At 45.0% G+C, this 17,500-nt stretch overlaps 1 protein-coding gene across 1 annotated transcript in view; it reads right to left on the bottom strand.

Moving 5' to 3' along the window:
* The window catches only part of LOC123499272, a 45,505-nt gene extending 43,966 nt beyond the window's left edge, over nucleotides 1–1,539 (bottom strand). The window contains exons 1-2 of the mRNA XM_045247072.1: nucleotides 1,496–1,539; nucleotides 556–568 (exon numbers count right to left, since the gene is read on the bottom strand). Coding sequence (XP_045103007.1) covers nucleotides 556–568; nucleotides 1,496–1,539 — 57 coding nt within the window. The remainder of the gene's footprint in view (nucleotides 1–555; nucleotides 569–1,495) is intronic.
* Nucleotides 1,540–17,500: the final 15,961 nt, after the last annotated feature.

Genomic DNA, 17,500 nt, shown 5'->3' with positions numbered 1-17,500 from the left:
TTCTTCCTTCTCAATCTTAACTTCTTCCTCCCTTTACTTTTCTAACTCGCTATTCTCCATTTGTACCTCCTTCTCCCCTTCCTCCGCCGCCGCCTCCTTCTCATGCGGCGGCCGTGGTGCAAATAGACGTCTATCAGGGCGGTGCGCTTGAGGAATGAGGCCTGTCACTCACCCCTGGGCAGCCATACATCAACCACCTGCCAGTGTGTGTGTGTGTGTGTGTGTGTGTGTGTGTGTGTGTGTGTGTGTGTGTGTGTGTGTGTGAGAGAGAGAGAGAGAGAGAGAGAGAGAGAGAGAGAGAGAGAGAGAGAGAGAGAGAGAGAGAGAGAGAGAGAGAGAGAGAGAGAGAGAGAGAGAGAGAGAGAGAGAGAGAGAGAGAGAGAGAGAGAGAGAGAGAGAGACCGATACTCTCAGCCTATGACAAATATCACCTCAAATCCACAGAAATAGAAAAAAAAAAATAATAATAATAATCCAGTAACATGACGACACGCAGATCAGAACGAAAATAATCCATCAATCCATCAAAACCTCAAACGAAGAATAAAGCAGCACCTCAGACCACGACCTGCAACGCGGGACAATTGGTCTTAAATGAAGCTGATGACTCCCCGCGGCAGGTAATGACGTCCCTTGATTCTACACTGGCCCGGAGGGAGTGTTGATGCTTGGTGACCCCGCGTGGGACACCATCCTCCTCGCCCACACACCGATACCAAGTGATGGAGTGTTTCTGTTGAGAGTCGTACCCTTGTATTTTTGTCGTATAAGCATGTTGTTTTAGTCGTCTGGTGAGTTTTCAAGTTTCTGCCTCATTCCTCATAACCAGCCCCATTAACAGTCAGAAGTGAACTCTCTTTTTTTATGCGCAGAAGGATGGAGTGTGTGGCGAGCGCGGTCAAGCAAGCAGGGTGATGACGAAGAGTGCTGGAGCGGTCGGCGTGGCAAGGCTGTGGCCGCGGTGATAAAAAGGGAAGACACAAACGCGTCATGTCAACCATTCGGAGGTGAACCACAACGACTTGTTCGGCGCTGATCCCTGCGTGATGCTGCGCCCTGCAGCCGCCATCGCAGACTAGTCATCATACCAGACAAAAGCCTCCCATTCCAGAAATTTTTGTACTTATTGACCAATTTCAACTGTTTGCATAACCTGATTTTTACTTGTTGACCAATTCTTTCGGTCTGCATACCTAATAAAGAGCGGAAATCCAAACCTAATCAGACACAGATATTGATCGTGCACTAGTAGTTATGTTATACATGGCTATACTCGCTGAGGCACATGTCCTCAGATGAGGAGGTGGATGGCTGACTTGTCCAGTATGATGAGGGATATGTATATGCTGCAAGGCCCTGAATAACGATGCAAAACAATCAAGGCTCATCATGCAGGACTGGCGTGCGAGACTACTACTTCTATACACAAGGAATGCAACAGGAAAAAAAAAATAGGATAGAATAGGTACTGGATTACCTGTCCCGCCAGCCTCACCTGGCGGCGGGAGCTGTGACCTCCGCCAGGCACACCAGCGGCATTCCTTCCCCAGCCGCGAGACCCTTAGATGAAGACGTCACGTGGCAGTCTGACAGATGGCGACTGTCTCCCGATCATCGGTCTGTCATCCGTCATATGCCAGGCGGCCTGCGTTTTGTGTAACTTCACGGCCAGGTACGGGACAGGTGCGGAGGGGGATGGGGGTGGGAATGAGGCAGAGAGGGGGCGTTGGAGAAGTGGAGGATTGCTGAGAGTGGGCGGTGATGGTGGTGGTAATGGTGGAGGACTTGGTTAGGGCAGTGGTTGTAGGGTAATAGAGGCAAGTCTGGTGGCAGAAAGAATGATGACGGGGCCGGACTGAGTGTGGTTTAGGCTGTGGCAACTGTGATTACGACGGAGGCGATGATGGTGGATATGGTAGACGACGTAATGGCAGGGAAGCTACCTAGGCAGCGGCCCCTCAGATCTCCCCGGGCTGGAGAGGCTAAAAAGAGGGGAACACGAGGAAAACAAATATGGTTGCCTGAAGCAAAACCACATACTAAGCTTTATGATAATCTGTTGATAATAGTGATGCTAAACTAAAAGATCGCTTATCATTATCAATTTCATATTTGCATTAAAAGAATGTTTATCTACAATACCAGCAACATGAACACATTTTAATCTAATACACATCACATGATTCCTTCCTCAACAAATTAATTCGATACTACAACCACTTTTTTTTCGATTTTGAACTTGATAATCAACTTTATCTTCCCTATTCCACCTCCCTTGGAGAGATCTGACGCCGGGCTTCTCAACATAGCGCAGACGAGGGTCTCTCCCCACGCTATTTATACCTAAGCCACAGCGATTAATGAGGAACGCCAGTCATGCTAAAAGTCTACCCCGGTTTTTAATAAAGACGTGACTGAAAAATGTTCGCCATGACGCCGCGGCAGGAGGCTCGCGTGATACGAATCTGGCTGGAATTCTTTGCGTCCACCACAGAAACAGTAAAACGTAACCTCAAAAATAAGGAACATAAGATGTCTTCTAAAAAAAAAAAATCGGCGGCAAAATGTTTAATGTCTCCTTTCTTTCTTTTGCAGCTTTCTTGCGGAGTTGGTATTTACTATTACGTACACATCGGTATTTCTCGCTTTGTGCAAGTGGCAGAGAAGGGAGACAAAAAAAATGTAAAATATATATTACACGAATCTAGCTTGTTTTTACTGAGAGAGAGAGAGAGAGAGAGAGAGAGAGAGAGAGAGAGAGAGAGAGAGAGAGAGAGAGAGAGAGAGAGAGAGAGAGAGAGAGAGAGAGAGAGAGAGAGAGAGAGAGAGAGAGAGAGAGAGAGAGAGAGAGAGAGAGAGAGAGAGAGAGAGAGAGAGAGAGAGAGAGAGAGAGAGAGAGAGAGAGAGAGAGAGAGAACCAGCCAAATGATGCGGCGTTTATCCCGCGTTGAGAGTCTGCAGCGAGAGAAGAAAGTTTTCCCGGCTCGCCTGAGTAATATGCAGCTATTCGTCCGCGTAGGGGATGGTCGCAATGACCGATGGGGCTCATTACGGCCACATTTAGGTCGACACTGGTGAGCCCGGGCCTGCCTGCCTGCCTCCCTCCACCAGCGCGAGCTCTGGCCTACCTCCCTCCCGCCCTCCTCAGCTTCTACTTCCAGCAGCAACAACACACGGCCTGCCTCATTCCTTCCAGCCATCCAGTGAACATTCAGGGCCTGCCTCACAATCCTCACAACTTTCCTTCCTTCTTGTGGCAACCTGAAGCTCGTCTCTCCTATTTCCAGAGAGAATCTAGATCCTGTCTCACTCGTAAAGGCCGAACTGTGACCTGCCTCCCTTTCCTCCACACCGCAACAAAGGATGAGCTACGCCAGTGATGAGTTTTGGCTTTCCTTTCTTCCTTCCTCCCTCCCTTCTTTCCTTCCATCTCATCTCTCTTCCTTTCTCATTACCTTCCTCCCCTAGTTACATGTCGTGACCTGAGCTCTAGTCAATTTCCAGCACTTACTATCGCCTTTGCCGCTCTCAGTACAATCCTTCTAACAGCCGCCACCTTTCCTGCTGTGCTTGTTTTCTACACCCTGCAATCTTACATTACCTATTCCTCATATTCCAGTTGGAATTTCAGCCCTTTCCCCAGAGGATAAGTTGCTTCAGACAAAGATATGGAGAAAGCTTTACACTTTATTTTCCTACATAATTCAGTTTTACTCGCTTACTCGTTTTCTTTTATCTTTCTATCTCTCTTTTCTTCTCACCCACCTGTTCGCAGCACCAACTCGCAATGCCTCTTCCCATGCCTCTGCCTGAACTCCCTGCGTTCTGTTTATCCTGTACCAAGACAACACATTCTCTCTCTAAGTCTGCCTAATACTACAGCAGTTACCTCTAGTCTTTCCTAAGCCACTAAGCCCTGGCCTCAGTCTCTCAACATAACAAAAATTCATCTACACCGTCTCTTGCCTTTACTAGTGGTTTTAATTCTTGAACGTTTTGCTTCATCCTGCGTTTGTCATTATTGCTTACATTATCAGTTATCAGATATTATGCCTTCACATTTCTCCACTGATAAAACGTCAGTATTTGCATTCAAAGACTCCTCATATTTTTCCTATAATAACATTTACTTTCTTATTCAGTTTTTAATTTGTTTATCATGTTTATACTCATTTGCTAGTTTTATTTTTTCCTGGAATGATTTCATATTTGTTCACCATTTACTCCATAAAATAACGATACTGAAGACTTTCTCTTAATCTGTTCAACTTAAAAGTACTCTCCTGTCTTAGAAACAAATTTTATTTTCCAGCTAACCCTCCTTAGCCTTCCTATGATACCTTTCCTTCACCACACTTCTTTTCACCACCATCAATATTACCACCACCACAACCAACTCCTCACCAGCCTCCCTTTACCACACCACCACCAATCCCCGACCTTCTGCACCACCACCATCACCACCACCTCCGCTGCCAATATTCTTTGGCGCTCGGCCGGAGTCGTTTTTCAAACGCTATCTCTTGTCATGTCTAAATTCTCCAACACAGTCAAATCTCATCGGTATATCCTCGCCCCCAGTACCACGAGCTTTCACCAATTTCAGACCCAACGATGTCTGCCTCCATGCCTCCAGTGCCTCCGCTTGTCAGACGTGCTTGTCCCTAATCATCCTCCAGTACCTTAAGTTAAACACGATAAAGATAGTAAGTGTTCTCATCACCGCTTGCAATATACTAGGAAGCCAGATACAATTGCAGAAAAAGAGTACTTTTCGAAATTACAGAGGCTATCGCTGGTACATGTCTTACAAACAATAATCAAACCACTCGCCCTGAAAAGGCTCCTGTACCCTTGCCAACACACTTTCACTGCGGCAATAAACAAGACAACATTACCCTAACACGTAAACAACAGCATCAGTTTCCCCTCACACTTATCCTTGCTATGAACCGCGAGATTAGGTCCTCCTGGGGAACAGTAATGGCAGACAAAAATAAAACAAAAAATGAAAACACATGGCAGAAGACTCCCGAAATACTGGACCGCTGGACCCTGACAGCGGTGAGCCATCATTTGTGTCGTGGGAAATGAGCTTTAATAGTCGGGTTCACGGGAATACCGGGGTGTCCATAGGTCCGGAACGGTTCAAGTTGGACGGAAGATAGATGTGCCCAGATCATGTAAGATTTCCGTACCCCAGTTGTGGAAAAAAATATTAATTATACACTGAAGAGAGGTCGTTTATTGCGTCATCCCTGCATGGGGCGGAGGGGAAGGGGATCGCCGGTCATTTGTTTCCTTTTATGACAGCGATGTCAGGTGGATATCAAAAAATGTATTTGTATGTAATTGTATTTGTTGCTACAAAAAAGTGGATCATGGACGTGTGCCATGTTAGGCACCCATACAAAATGACAGACTAACAACACACACACACACACACACACTGACGCAGCATTGCACCAAAAACAAGACCTATGTCGAAAGAAATGGAAAACCTTTCGTGTCTTCTCCCTTCGACTTGTTTGTCCGTAACCACCCAATACATCAGACAGATGATGGGAAGGGCGGAGGGGGCGGACACCTAACCGAGGACACTCAACACCCCTCCACAACACACCGGAACCCGAGACTCGACCGAGGACACGAGAGCAGCGGTAACAGGTGATAAAAATGCTAATCTGTTCCAGGGACAATTTATATACTTCCGTCACCATTTCTACTTCACTCCGTCTCTGTCTGCGTTTCCCTTGTCTCCCGTTTCATTTATCCTGCTCTTCATCTAATCTCCTTTCCCTTTTTTTGGACACACACACGTACACACACACTAGCCACCCACCCTCAAACACCCACCCACCAACCCACCCACCTACACGTAGAGCAAACAGAGACAACAGCCGCCCATGACCTGCCCAATAAGCTTGTTTACCTCCCGTTTAACAGCTAAGTGACGGCTTGGTTGGGGCGATTAATCCTCTTTACTGCCATGCGGGTGATCATTACCGCCACCTCCTTATAGGCCTTGATTCACGACCGATCGTTCTGATGAGTGATGAACACGCGTCGAGGAAAAGCACGCACGCCAATGGGGGGAAATATATATGTGGTGATGAAAGCCCGTCCAGATTGTACGTGTTTGTGGGTATTTCACTGATTAATTACAGGGGATTATTTATTATTGGAAATCGAGACGTGGAATCTAGTGTATTTTGTGCGATGTTCGTTGGGTTGTCATCCGAGTTAATATTAATGCTATTATTATTATTATTATTGCTGTTAGATTATTATTATTAGTTATCATTATTATTATTAAATACTATTATCATTATTATCATTAGGGTGGTAGCAACAGCAGCAGTAGCAGTAGTAGCAGTAGTAGAAGCGGTAGCATTAGTGGTAGCAGTAGCAGCAGTAGTAGTGGTAGCAGTAGCAGCAGCAGTGCAGCAGCAGTGGCAGCGGTGGCGGCAGCGGGCGGTGGTGGTGGCAGTGGCGGCGGTGGGTGGTGGCGGTGGCAGCGGTGGTGGTAGTGGTGGTGGCAGGGTGGTGCAGTGGCAGCAGCAGCAGTGGTGGTGGTGGTGGTGGTGGCGGCGGCGGTGGTGGTGGTGGTGGTGGCAGCGGTGGCAGCGGTGGTGGTGGTGGTGGTGGCAGGCGGTGGCGGTGGTGGTGGTGGTGGTGGTGGTGGCGGTGGCGGTGGTGGTGGTGGTGGTGGCGGTGGTGGCGGTGGTGGTGGTGGCAGCGGTGGGTGGTGGTGGTGGTGGTGGTGGTGGTGGTGGTGGCGGTGGTGGTGGTGGTGGTGGTGGTGGTGGTGGTGGTGGTGGTGGTGGTGGTGGTGGTGGTGGTGGTGGTGGTGGTGGTGGTGGTGGTGGTGGTGGCAGCGGTGGCGGTGGTGGTGGTGGCGGCGGTGGCGGTGGTGGTGGTGGTGGTGGTGGTGGTGGCGGTGGTGGTGGTGGTGGTGGTGGCAGGATGGTGGTGGTGGTGGCGGTGGTGGTGGTGGGGTGGTGGTGGTGGTGGTGGTGGTGGTGGTGGTGGTGGTGGTGGTGGTGGTGGTGGTGGTGGTGGTGGTGGTGGTGGCAGCGGTGGTGGTGGTGGTGGCGGTGGTGGTGGTGGTGGTGGTGGTGGTGGTGGTGGTGGTGGTGGTGGTGGTGGTGGTGGTGGTGGTGGTGGTGGTGGTGGTGGTGGTGGTGGTGGTGGTGGTGGTGAGAACGGTGGTGGTGGTGGTGGTGGTGGTGGTGGTGGTGGCAGCAGTGGTGTGGTGAAAGCGCAGTGGTGGTGGTGGTGGTGGTGGCAGTGGTGGTGGAAGAACGGTGGTGGTGGTGGTGGTGGTAGCAGTGGTGGTGGAAAGCGGTGGTGGTGGTGGTGGTAGTAGTAGCAGTAGTAGTGAAAGAAACGGTGGTGGTGGTAGTAGTAGTAGTAGTAGTAGTAGTAAAAGCGGTAGTAGTAGTAGCTACTGCTGCTACTGGTATAGTAGTAGTAGTAGTAGTAGTAGTAGTAGTAGTAGTAACGAAAAAAAAAAATTAAACAGTGTAGTGTACTAGTATAAACGATTCCTTTTAACATTGGAAAAAAAAAACGAATGAAAATAAAAATAAAAATTCCTGAAAGCATCACGTGCACTAGGCAGCCATCAGGCCCAAAAACGCCTTTCATCCACAGGCCAGTAAAACAACCCACAGAAATCCCCCTCTCGCTGGATCCCCTCTAATAAAAAAAAAAAAAAAAAAAAAACGCCATCCCCCTTTCCTCTCGTCCAACTCAATATTTCTTCGGAAGTGGAGCGATCTATCCGTCTATTGGCTAAGTAATTTGCATGTAATGTATTTCGGGCACACCTCACTGTCAGTTTCCACTCTAAACGCCAATACGGTGGGACAGGACAAAATTACCCGCCAATAATAGGTACACACAAATCAAGGACAATACGTGGATGCCTGAAATTGTCTAGATACCAGACTTTTAATAAATTCTTTCCCCATAACTTCTTGCCTTACGCCTCCCCTCCGTCGTCTCTTCCTACCACTCTCTCTTCCCTTCATCGTCCCTTCCTATCCCATTCCTCTCTTTCTCCATGGCCGTACTCTTCTCCCCTTGGCGCTATGGCGCTATTGGCCTATCACCCTCATCTCTTACCCCGTTCCTAAATCTCTTTCTTATCTTTCTACGTTCCCTTAGTATTGCCTGCACGTTCTGTAATCCCAGCATTATTATACGGCATCCTTATGTTTCTACCTTCTATTCCTATTCCTCTGTTATTTATGATCCACTGCATGATTCCTTCTCATTGTGGAATTTCATACTTTTTACCCTTACATCTTTTTTGTTCTCTCTCTGGTAGGTTGGAAGAAGAATAGTAAAGGATGTGTAGGCGAGTGTCCATACATAAAACAGGACTAGAAGGCTTATTCGTCTTAATTAGGGAAGGAGCTGGAATGCACTCCCCAAGGGATCCTTGGTTCTGAGGAGGTCAGGCACAGTGTGTGAAGAAGGGAAGGAAAGTGGGTGTTTTATGCGTGATTACCAAAAATTACGAGGCTGCCTTATTATAACTTTAAACAGAAAAAATGAAAACGAGTAAAGAAAAAAATAGGATTAAAAAATTACAGTACGATTGATTATTAACATCCGAAGACTATTCATGCATCAATTAAATAAAATATACATGCTGGAGGTAATAATATAATATCTAATTAAATGACATTGTATATAAAGAGTTCAGAAAAAAAGGGATAAAGCAAATATAACAAATACATGGCTCTATGGAGATAAAGATGGAGGACAAACAAGGTGAAGCAGAGCCAGGCCGGCCATGGTGCAATGTTATGAGGAAGCAACACGTGCGTTGACAAGATGAGGATGAGGAGGCAGATGGAGTGGGAGGTGCAAGAAGAGGAGAAATAGGAAGAGCAGCAAGAGGTGAGGGTTGACATGGTATGATAAATTAACTCTAATGGCAGTCATTATCGCCACTTGCTCCTGTTTGTAATACTTATCCGTGCCCTGCGAGGCATTAGTCACATCGGCACAGCGCTCCCCTCCCTCGCCTCTCCTTGCCGCCCGTCGCACTGCTCCCGCCGGCCTGCCTCTGCCCCGCCCCGCCCCGCCCCGATGACCCTTCCCGCCTGCTCACCCGCCGCCCATCTTCACCGCTCTGCCATTACTTTACACTCAGATTGTTCCACTTAATATATCAATTCTATTTTCTATCCGTTTAATTATTCATTGAGAAGGTACTTCCCTCTACCCATTTTTTCAGACTATTTTTTTTTCACTTGTGGTCTTCTCCTATCAATTAGAAACATGCATTATCTTAGGTTTTGGACGTTACTTATTGAAATTTGAATTCTTCTCTATATCAGTCTTTTAATCCTTCATATATCAACTGAATAACAACAAATTTATTTACCAACTTCTAGACGTAAAACATTTCATTTCTATGTAGCTATGTACTTATGTAGCAGGACAGCTGAATACATGTTCTTATTTGTGATACTCGTTTCCTGTTCCCAGGTGATTTATTAACATCATGGCTCACCTTACTAATACACACACTTGTTTGTCTAGTCATCATCGCCCTAGCCAGCTTTTACAGCACCCATGAGTCATTCTTGTTGCCACATATTTGTATCCCTAGAATTTCCATCAGAAATAGATGATGAAAAAGAGTGAAAGAAACGTGTCTCAGATGATGTTCTCTGGAAGAACTGTTTGATTCCCTGATGCAGGTAAGCTACTCCATTTAGCGTGAAAAGAAAAATCATACAATAAGCAAACCATTACAATAACTAGTATATATATATATATATATATATATATATATATATATATATATATATATATATATATATATATATATATATATATAGATAGATAGATAGATAGATAGATAGATAGATAGATAGATAGATAGATAGATAGATAGATAGATAGATAGATAGATAGATAGATAGATAGATATATAGATAGATAGATAGATATAGATATATAGATAGATAGATAGATAGTTAGATACAGATAGGCAGATATAGATAAATTAATAAATAAATAAGCTCAATTACGCATAATTTGGGTTACTAAAATGAAATATTTTCCTCATATGTAATCGATGCTGATAATGACAAGACAACTATCACTAGAAATATCACACCTTACCGATACCAGCAACAGGAGTCACTCCAGAGGTAGTAATAACAGCAGTACTGATAAAACGCTGTATTGGTGTTAACGAGGATGATTTAATGATAACATTAACAATGATAATGATAAAATAAAAAAATACTAATTATTATTATACTAATAATATAATAATAACGATTATTTTTTTCTTTAACTAGAATGTAAAAATCGTCAAAAGTAATATTTGTTCCTACTCTAGCTCTGTGTTAATAAAGACATTCCACCATACAGTACCAGTGGCTGTCTAGCTCAATAACACCTTATTCATTTGGACTAAGAGCACCCTCAATAAAAGTGAATATTTATTTATTTACTCTTCCAAAACGTATTAATATCATTTAAATCATATGTGTACTTTAATATAATTTCATTTCCCCTGATCACCTGTCTACCCGTAATGGCGGCAATATCTGCACTATTCTCAGCAATTCGTCAATACAAGACTCACAGGAATAAAGCAAAAAATACTGGGAAAAAAATACATCGAAGTAGACAAGTAGTAAGCAGAAATGTGTACATATAAAAACCATCGGGATCTCCGCTGGTCACGTCCATCACGGAGACATAGACAAATGGCGGATCATTAAGCAACATTAGATAGACATTTCATCATAATTTCTCACACAAATGAGTCGACCACATACTAGGGGCTGCATTTCCCTCTCTTTCTTCATTTCTCTAATTTCTACACCTGTTCTGTTCCCCTCATTACTCTCCCTTACACTTCTAACACTCAAACTATCATTATCCTCCACTCGTGTCATCATTTCCTCCACTACAACCACAAGAGTGACCTGACCGCTGGAGCCATTAGAGTCAAGTGCAATAAGAATGTAGTGCTTTAGATAAATAAGTCTACTTCTTCTCTGTTAGTGACTTGAGGCATTTCTCGTGAATGTGAAGATATTAAGGCTAGTTACGTATAAACACAGACCTTATAACTGACAAACAAAGGGCACTGGTGATGACAGAAAGGCAATCCAAGTGCAGAGAACAGAGATAAAGTGGAAGGGCAACAATACTATAGACACAACCACAAATCCTTAAAAAGAAAATTGAGGAAATGACTTAACAGGAGAAAGTGAAGAAAACATAAAAGGTAGTTTTGCAGTAATTCGTCGGCGGTGGTGGTGGTGGTAAAGGTGATAGTAAGTGGTAATTTTTATGACGTTAATGGTGTTACTATTGATGTTTATATAATAATTGTAATGATGATGAGGATGGTGATAATGATGACATACCTGTTAATGTTAATGATGACAATGATTATGATACTTCAAAATAATAAACAAATAAATCTCAAACGAAACAAAAAAATAAATAAATAAACGCCTGCATATCATTCACGTAAATATATAGTCAAAGAAATCTCCTCAAATAACACCCCACCCCTAAAAAAATAACTTTTCAAACATGTTAAGAAAATGTGATGATAAATTCTTATCCACGAACAATTATCTTACACAAATCCACCGTTACAGAGACACCATTTTCCAGGAGTCATCCATCAATAATATAAATAGAGACAATATTTCCAAGTGCAGCAATGCGACAAATGAAACTGATGTAAAGAACGAAATGGACAGAAAAGAGTAAGGAACAGAGATGAAGGGGAGTAAGAGAGGAGGGACGGAGCTTGCCAGGGGAGAGAAGTAATCACAAAAAGGAGGTGGAATTGAGAGACCGTGTGAGAAGGGAGGAGGATTATGAGGGAGTTAGGAGACTAGGGTGAAGAGAGGGAAAATGCGAGTAGGGTGGGAGGGATTGGGGAGGTAGAGGGGAAACAAGGAGAGAAAGAGAAGGGAGGAAAGAGAAATAGGAATAAAGAGAAAGTTAAAATGAGTTACGCAGGATGAATTGGATACAGGAAGGAGGAAGAAAGATGTGGAGGGACGGAAGAGGGGAAGCACGAAGTGGAAACGAAAGAACCAGAGAATAGATTAGAGAGAGAGAGAGAGAGAGAGAGAGAGAGAGAGAGAGAGAGAGAGAGAGAGAGAGAGAGAGAGAGAGAGAGAGAGAGAGAGAGAATGAAAGTACAATAAAAAATAAACAAAATGGACACAAAAAAAAAAAAAATAAGGATACAGTTCTAAATGAAGGAATAACGAAATACGAAGACTGACAGATAGGAAGCGAAGAAACAGGGAAAGAGCGAATGAGGGAGGGAGTGAGGGAAGGAGGAGGGGGTAGGGATGTGGGTGCCGGTGGTAGACGAATGGCTGCACGATTTTGTTTATCCAAGTGACAAATGTGTTCCCTATCCGTCCACCCAACAGATGCGAAGGTCGCTGTTTAATTTCAACTTAATGGCACCCGAATTAACAAGACGAATGGCACTGTAGTGTGACGGTGGGGTAGGCCGCCCTTCGCTTTCTTTAGTGGCCTTTCCGCTGTCGTTCGATCCACCTACAGGAGGCGGCAGCAGTCCTTGATTTCACCTTGTCATCCTCCGTCTGGCAGTCCTTTTCAACGTGGCCGTAAAAGTTGTCGTACGTATTAATATTTAAGAGGAAACTGACCTTCTGTGAGAGTCGCGACTCATACTGAAGGAGAGTCGTGGCGAGCGATGCTTTCTGGCACCTGCGGGAGGGAGGAAGGGGACGCCCAGGTGCCACTGCCGCCTGTGTACCGCCCCTGAAAGAAAAAAAAAAAAGTCAGACAGGCTTTTGGGAGTGAAATAGACGTCTCCTGAATCTTTCACTCCGCCCTTCCTGGGGAGAAAAGTTTCCTTCTCCCGGTGAGCCAGATTAATTTGTATTCACTTTTCACACTGATTCCTATCGCCTCAGAGTTTCATGTCTTCATTGGCAATTTACGTCCGGGTCCAGCGAGGGTCACTGGCTAGGCAGGGGGGAAGGGATACTTACCTATATTAATATATCATTTGATCCTAAATATTTGCGTGAAGTATCCAAAATAGTGACTAACAGTAGTAGTAGTAGTAGTAGTAGTAGTAAATGTAGCAGTAATAGATGTAGTACCAGTCGATATAGCAGTTGTACTAGTGAACATTAAAGTTGCTCCTGATACAAATGGCAAAAAATACAAGTAAAAACAATGAAAAAAAGATAAATCATAGGTAAATGATCATACTGGGAATAGAAGTTACCATTTATCAACTTTCATCTTCCCGACTGAACACTTTGACACAAGTTCTACTAGACTGTTTTACATCCTCTTTATTTTGAAACATTTGAACAATCTTGCTTGATGAGGGTTGGAGGCTGTCGCGGAGTGCTGTGTCACGGCCAGCGGGAGTTGCCGTGAGGGAGTGCCGCGGTGGAGGCCGAGGGTTGGAGTGCCGGGAAACATCCATCCTTTTGGAGGGGGAGCAGAGGTGGAGCAGGTGACGGAGGGAGCGGTTGTTTCCTTCTGGACGTGGGCGAGTGCCGGCGCGGGGCTCCGTTGTTCGAGCGGGACTAATGAATAGGTCCTTCAGCGCGGGGAGCAGGACTCTGCATCAGAACTATGATAAAAGCTCCGGGCTCGAGGACATGTGAAGATATTTCCTTTTTATCCCTGAAAACACATGATAGAACGTACTCTTCCATTTTGTAAGAACCCAGCCGGCCTTTTTTCCTCCCTGGTCATTAGTACTTGTCGCGAGGTGCAAGGCTGTGTCCGCACAGCCGACTGTGGCTTGGGTCTCGGTGGGCCGTCCTTCGCCATCTCACATAAACTCTGTTCCTCCAATCCCTCGCACTGATGTAGCAGATGAAGATAATCTCTACGGAAGATGTATGGGGAGCAGAACTTTCGGTCATCAGCGGCAAGACTCATGATTCGAGGTCAAACAGTAAATTGCGTCCGAACAGTGCCCTGGGGACCCAACTCCGTCCCTGGAGGCCCCGGCCATATTGAAGATCGCGAGGCCGACGGCCCAGGCGCGAGTAATCCATCAGTGTCTCCGAACCAGTCACGCCTGTACCAGGACCCCGCCCGCCGCCGCCACTACCCAAAAAATGTTCTCAAGAAAAGATAAGAATACAAAACTTGGTAATTAATACGAGCTTCATGCAACACACTACACACTTATGAAGCACGGTCTGAACTATGTCGTCAGTGGTGTCACTGACGAAAGACAAGACGAGATGGTCCTTTAAGTAAAGCAGTCAGTCAACCAAGATAGAAGCTGTATTATGGCATACAGGTACATTTCCAAAAGCCTGCGCGGGCACGCACACACACACACACACACACACACACACACACACACACACGAAAAAATACGGTTGAACTCGATCTGTTAAAAAAAAAAAAAACGCACTTACTGAAACTTTTACTGTATTCTTCAATAAATACAAAGAGAAGGTCTCAAAAGCCTTAAAAAATGCTTATTTATATACACACTTGGGCCAACCGTAAACACAACCCACGACCCCCTCCAGGAGGGTCTTCACACCGTTTTTCCCCTCCTCTTCTTTCTTTCCATGTGCCTTCTTCCCTCCCACAGGCCGCCCCGCCTTTGGCCACTCCTGCCCTCCAGACATACACGTCATTAATACACGTCAGAGCGATGGCCAATCAGTGACGGAGGAATACATACGTAATGCCGGAGGCGCCCGGACGCTGGACCCGACACATTTTTCATCATTGAGACGCCTGAGAACCAAAATCCCCTGGGAAGGTGAGGAGAGGTGCTGGGCAGGAGTTAGTCACATCTTGATTTAGTGCGAGTATGCTGCCGATGTACTTATGGAGAGGCTTCGACGCAAAGGAGGGTGAAAAAGGAAGAGGAACAAGGAAGCGCTAGTATGCAATATATATATATATATATATATATATATATATATATATATATATATATATATATATATATATATATATATATATATATATATATATATATATATTAGACACACACACACACACACACACACACACACACACAAATAAACAAATAGAGGGAAAAAAAAAAAAAAACCAGGCAAAGGAATCTCTACCACTTGACGTCCCATCCGCTGCACACTTTTCCTGCCTCCCTCCCCCTCCCTTGAGCCCCGGACATGACCATTTCTGACCGAAGCGCAGACCACAAATTTCACATTTCCAAGAGGTTTTCCATGTTTCCTCCCCTCACCCACCCACAATAAATCAAAATCCACGTCACAATACTCACAAAACCCTCGTACATCGGTAATTCGTCTTCGTTCCCCCGTAAATGCATTTTCTGGGGGAGCTCCGGAAAGTTTTAGATTAGAGAACTTTTCTTCGGGAGAGGGAGCCTTGGAGAGCCCGGGAGGCAGCGTGGGATGAGAGAGAGAGAGAGAGAGAGAGAGAGAGAGAGAGAGAGAGAGAGAGACACCAGCCTTGATTTCCTCTTCTCCTTCCAGTGAAAGTAAAAATGCTGACTTTTGAATAGAAAGAGCACTTTTCGCTCGTGATGTGATGCACTAGGTTAATTTGCTCGTAAGGTTACAAGGGAATCTCGACAAAATAACGATGGTGTTGAACTGTTAAAACAATAATAAAACACGTCCTTTACCTTCACCATTACCTTATAGTTTTCTTCCCTATTAACAGGCTTGTGTTCATTAACAGAAAAGTGAAAGAATCCTTGGAGTACCATAAAAAGGGACATTATTTTCACAGCCATAAAAAATAGGGGACGGTGGAAGACAGAGGAACAGCGGTGCGAGGAAGTAGTAAGGAGGAGGAGGAGAGAGGAGGAGGAGGAGGAGGAGGAGGAGGAGAGAGGAGGAGGAGGAGGAGGAGGAGGAGGAGGAGGAGGAGGAGGAGGAGGAGGAGGAGGAGGAGGAGGAGAGGAGGAGGAGGAGGAGAGAGGAGGAGGAGGAGGAGGAGAGAAGAAAGAGAGAAAGAGGAGGAGAAACAAAGAGGGGGATAAAGATGAAGTGAAGGAGAAAGAAAAGGAAGCGGAGGAGGAGGAGGAGGAGGAGGAGGAGGAGGAGGAGGAGGAGGAGGAGGAGGAGGAGGAGGAGGAGAAGGAAGCGGAGGAGAAGGAAGAGGTGTGGGTGGAGGTCAAGAAGGAAAAGAAGAAAGGGGGATGCGAAGGAAAAGGAGAAAGAAAGGTCCACGAACAACAGTGAGAATTAGATTTCCTTCCTCGATTACGTTTGCGGGAGCAGGACGGTGGTGCGTGTGAGGAATTACTCCTAATGCTATTTGGTTGCTATTGTTGTTGTTGTCGATGTTAAGGTTATAGCTGGAAACACACACACACACACACACTCTCTCTCTCTCTCTCTCTCTCTCTCTCTCTCTCTCTCTCTCTCTCTCTCTCTCTCTCTCTCTCTCTCTCTCTCTCTCTCTCTCTCTCTGGCAGAAACAAACACAATATGTCATCTGAATACAACGTAACATCAACTAAACAAAACTACAACTCTTGCGAAACTAAGAAATACAAAATCCAATCTCGCTTCTCATCCTCACATATAATTTTGGTGTCCTGCCCAGTGCACACAAGTACTCAGAGCGAGGCTGGGACAGTACTCAGGAGGAAATGAACTCCAGGTCTTAGCAACCAGCGGACCAGCAGCCGGCCACTCGCTATGAGAGATGGCCACGCACCGCCGACGCCCTGAGTGAATTAGCCAGAGAATTTGGAGCAGAGTCTGGGGATATCGGATACTAATTGGTCAAGGAACAAAGAGGGGCGCCGATCTTGGCCAAGAGAAGGCAGAGGCTGTGCTGGACGCCTGGCGGATACGTAAAGAAAGAAGAGCAAGACTACAATTACTTCAGATATTTAGAAACGTAGTTTTTCAATTGCATTATACACAGCGAAAGCGTGTAACATGGACTTCAGATTACAACAGTATCTAGACTTACGAAAAAAGCAACAATTATATCGAAGAAAAGTAACAATTATATATTTTCTAAGGTCTTCAAAACACTAATTTCCATCTCCTCCAAAAATCTACGTAGAGCCAAAAACAACACACCTTTCATGTAAGCTGTACACGAAAGTTTCAGCACCATCGAAATGCTAATGAAATGTGAGCAGGTCTTTTCTTTATAATCTATTACAATCACTAAATCATTATTATGGGAATTATAATCATTTTGTAGCATCATTAACATTATCATAAATGTTATTAATTGCGATTCATTATATAATTGATATAACAATGTGGACCAGGGAAAGGATGTGATGCTGTCTTAATATCTTGAACGATACCTAATGTAAGAGAGAGAGAGAGAGAGAGAGAGAAATACTTGCATGACTTATGACTAATCAATGGGAGGTAATTCTGCAGGCCGAGGAGGGCGGGCTGGAAGGTGCCACACTCACGGCTGGAGATTTATGGTTCTGGCCGCTATTTTTACCACAATCCTTCGCCTTGTTGTGGCGCCATTACTGAGATGA

The sequence above is a fragment of the Portunus trituberculatus genome, chromosome 49 (genome assembly GCF_017591435.1).
Source record: "Portunus trituberculatus isolate SZX2019 chromosome 49, ASM1759143v1, whole genome shotgun sequence".
Taxonomy (NCBI): Eukaryota; Metazoa; Arthropoda; class Malacostraca; order Decapoda; family Portunidae; genus Portunus; species Portunus trituberculatus.
This window is presented reverse-complemented; position numbering and strand designations above follow the sequence as displayed.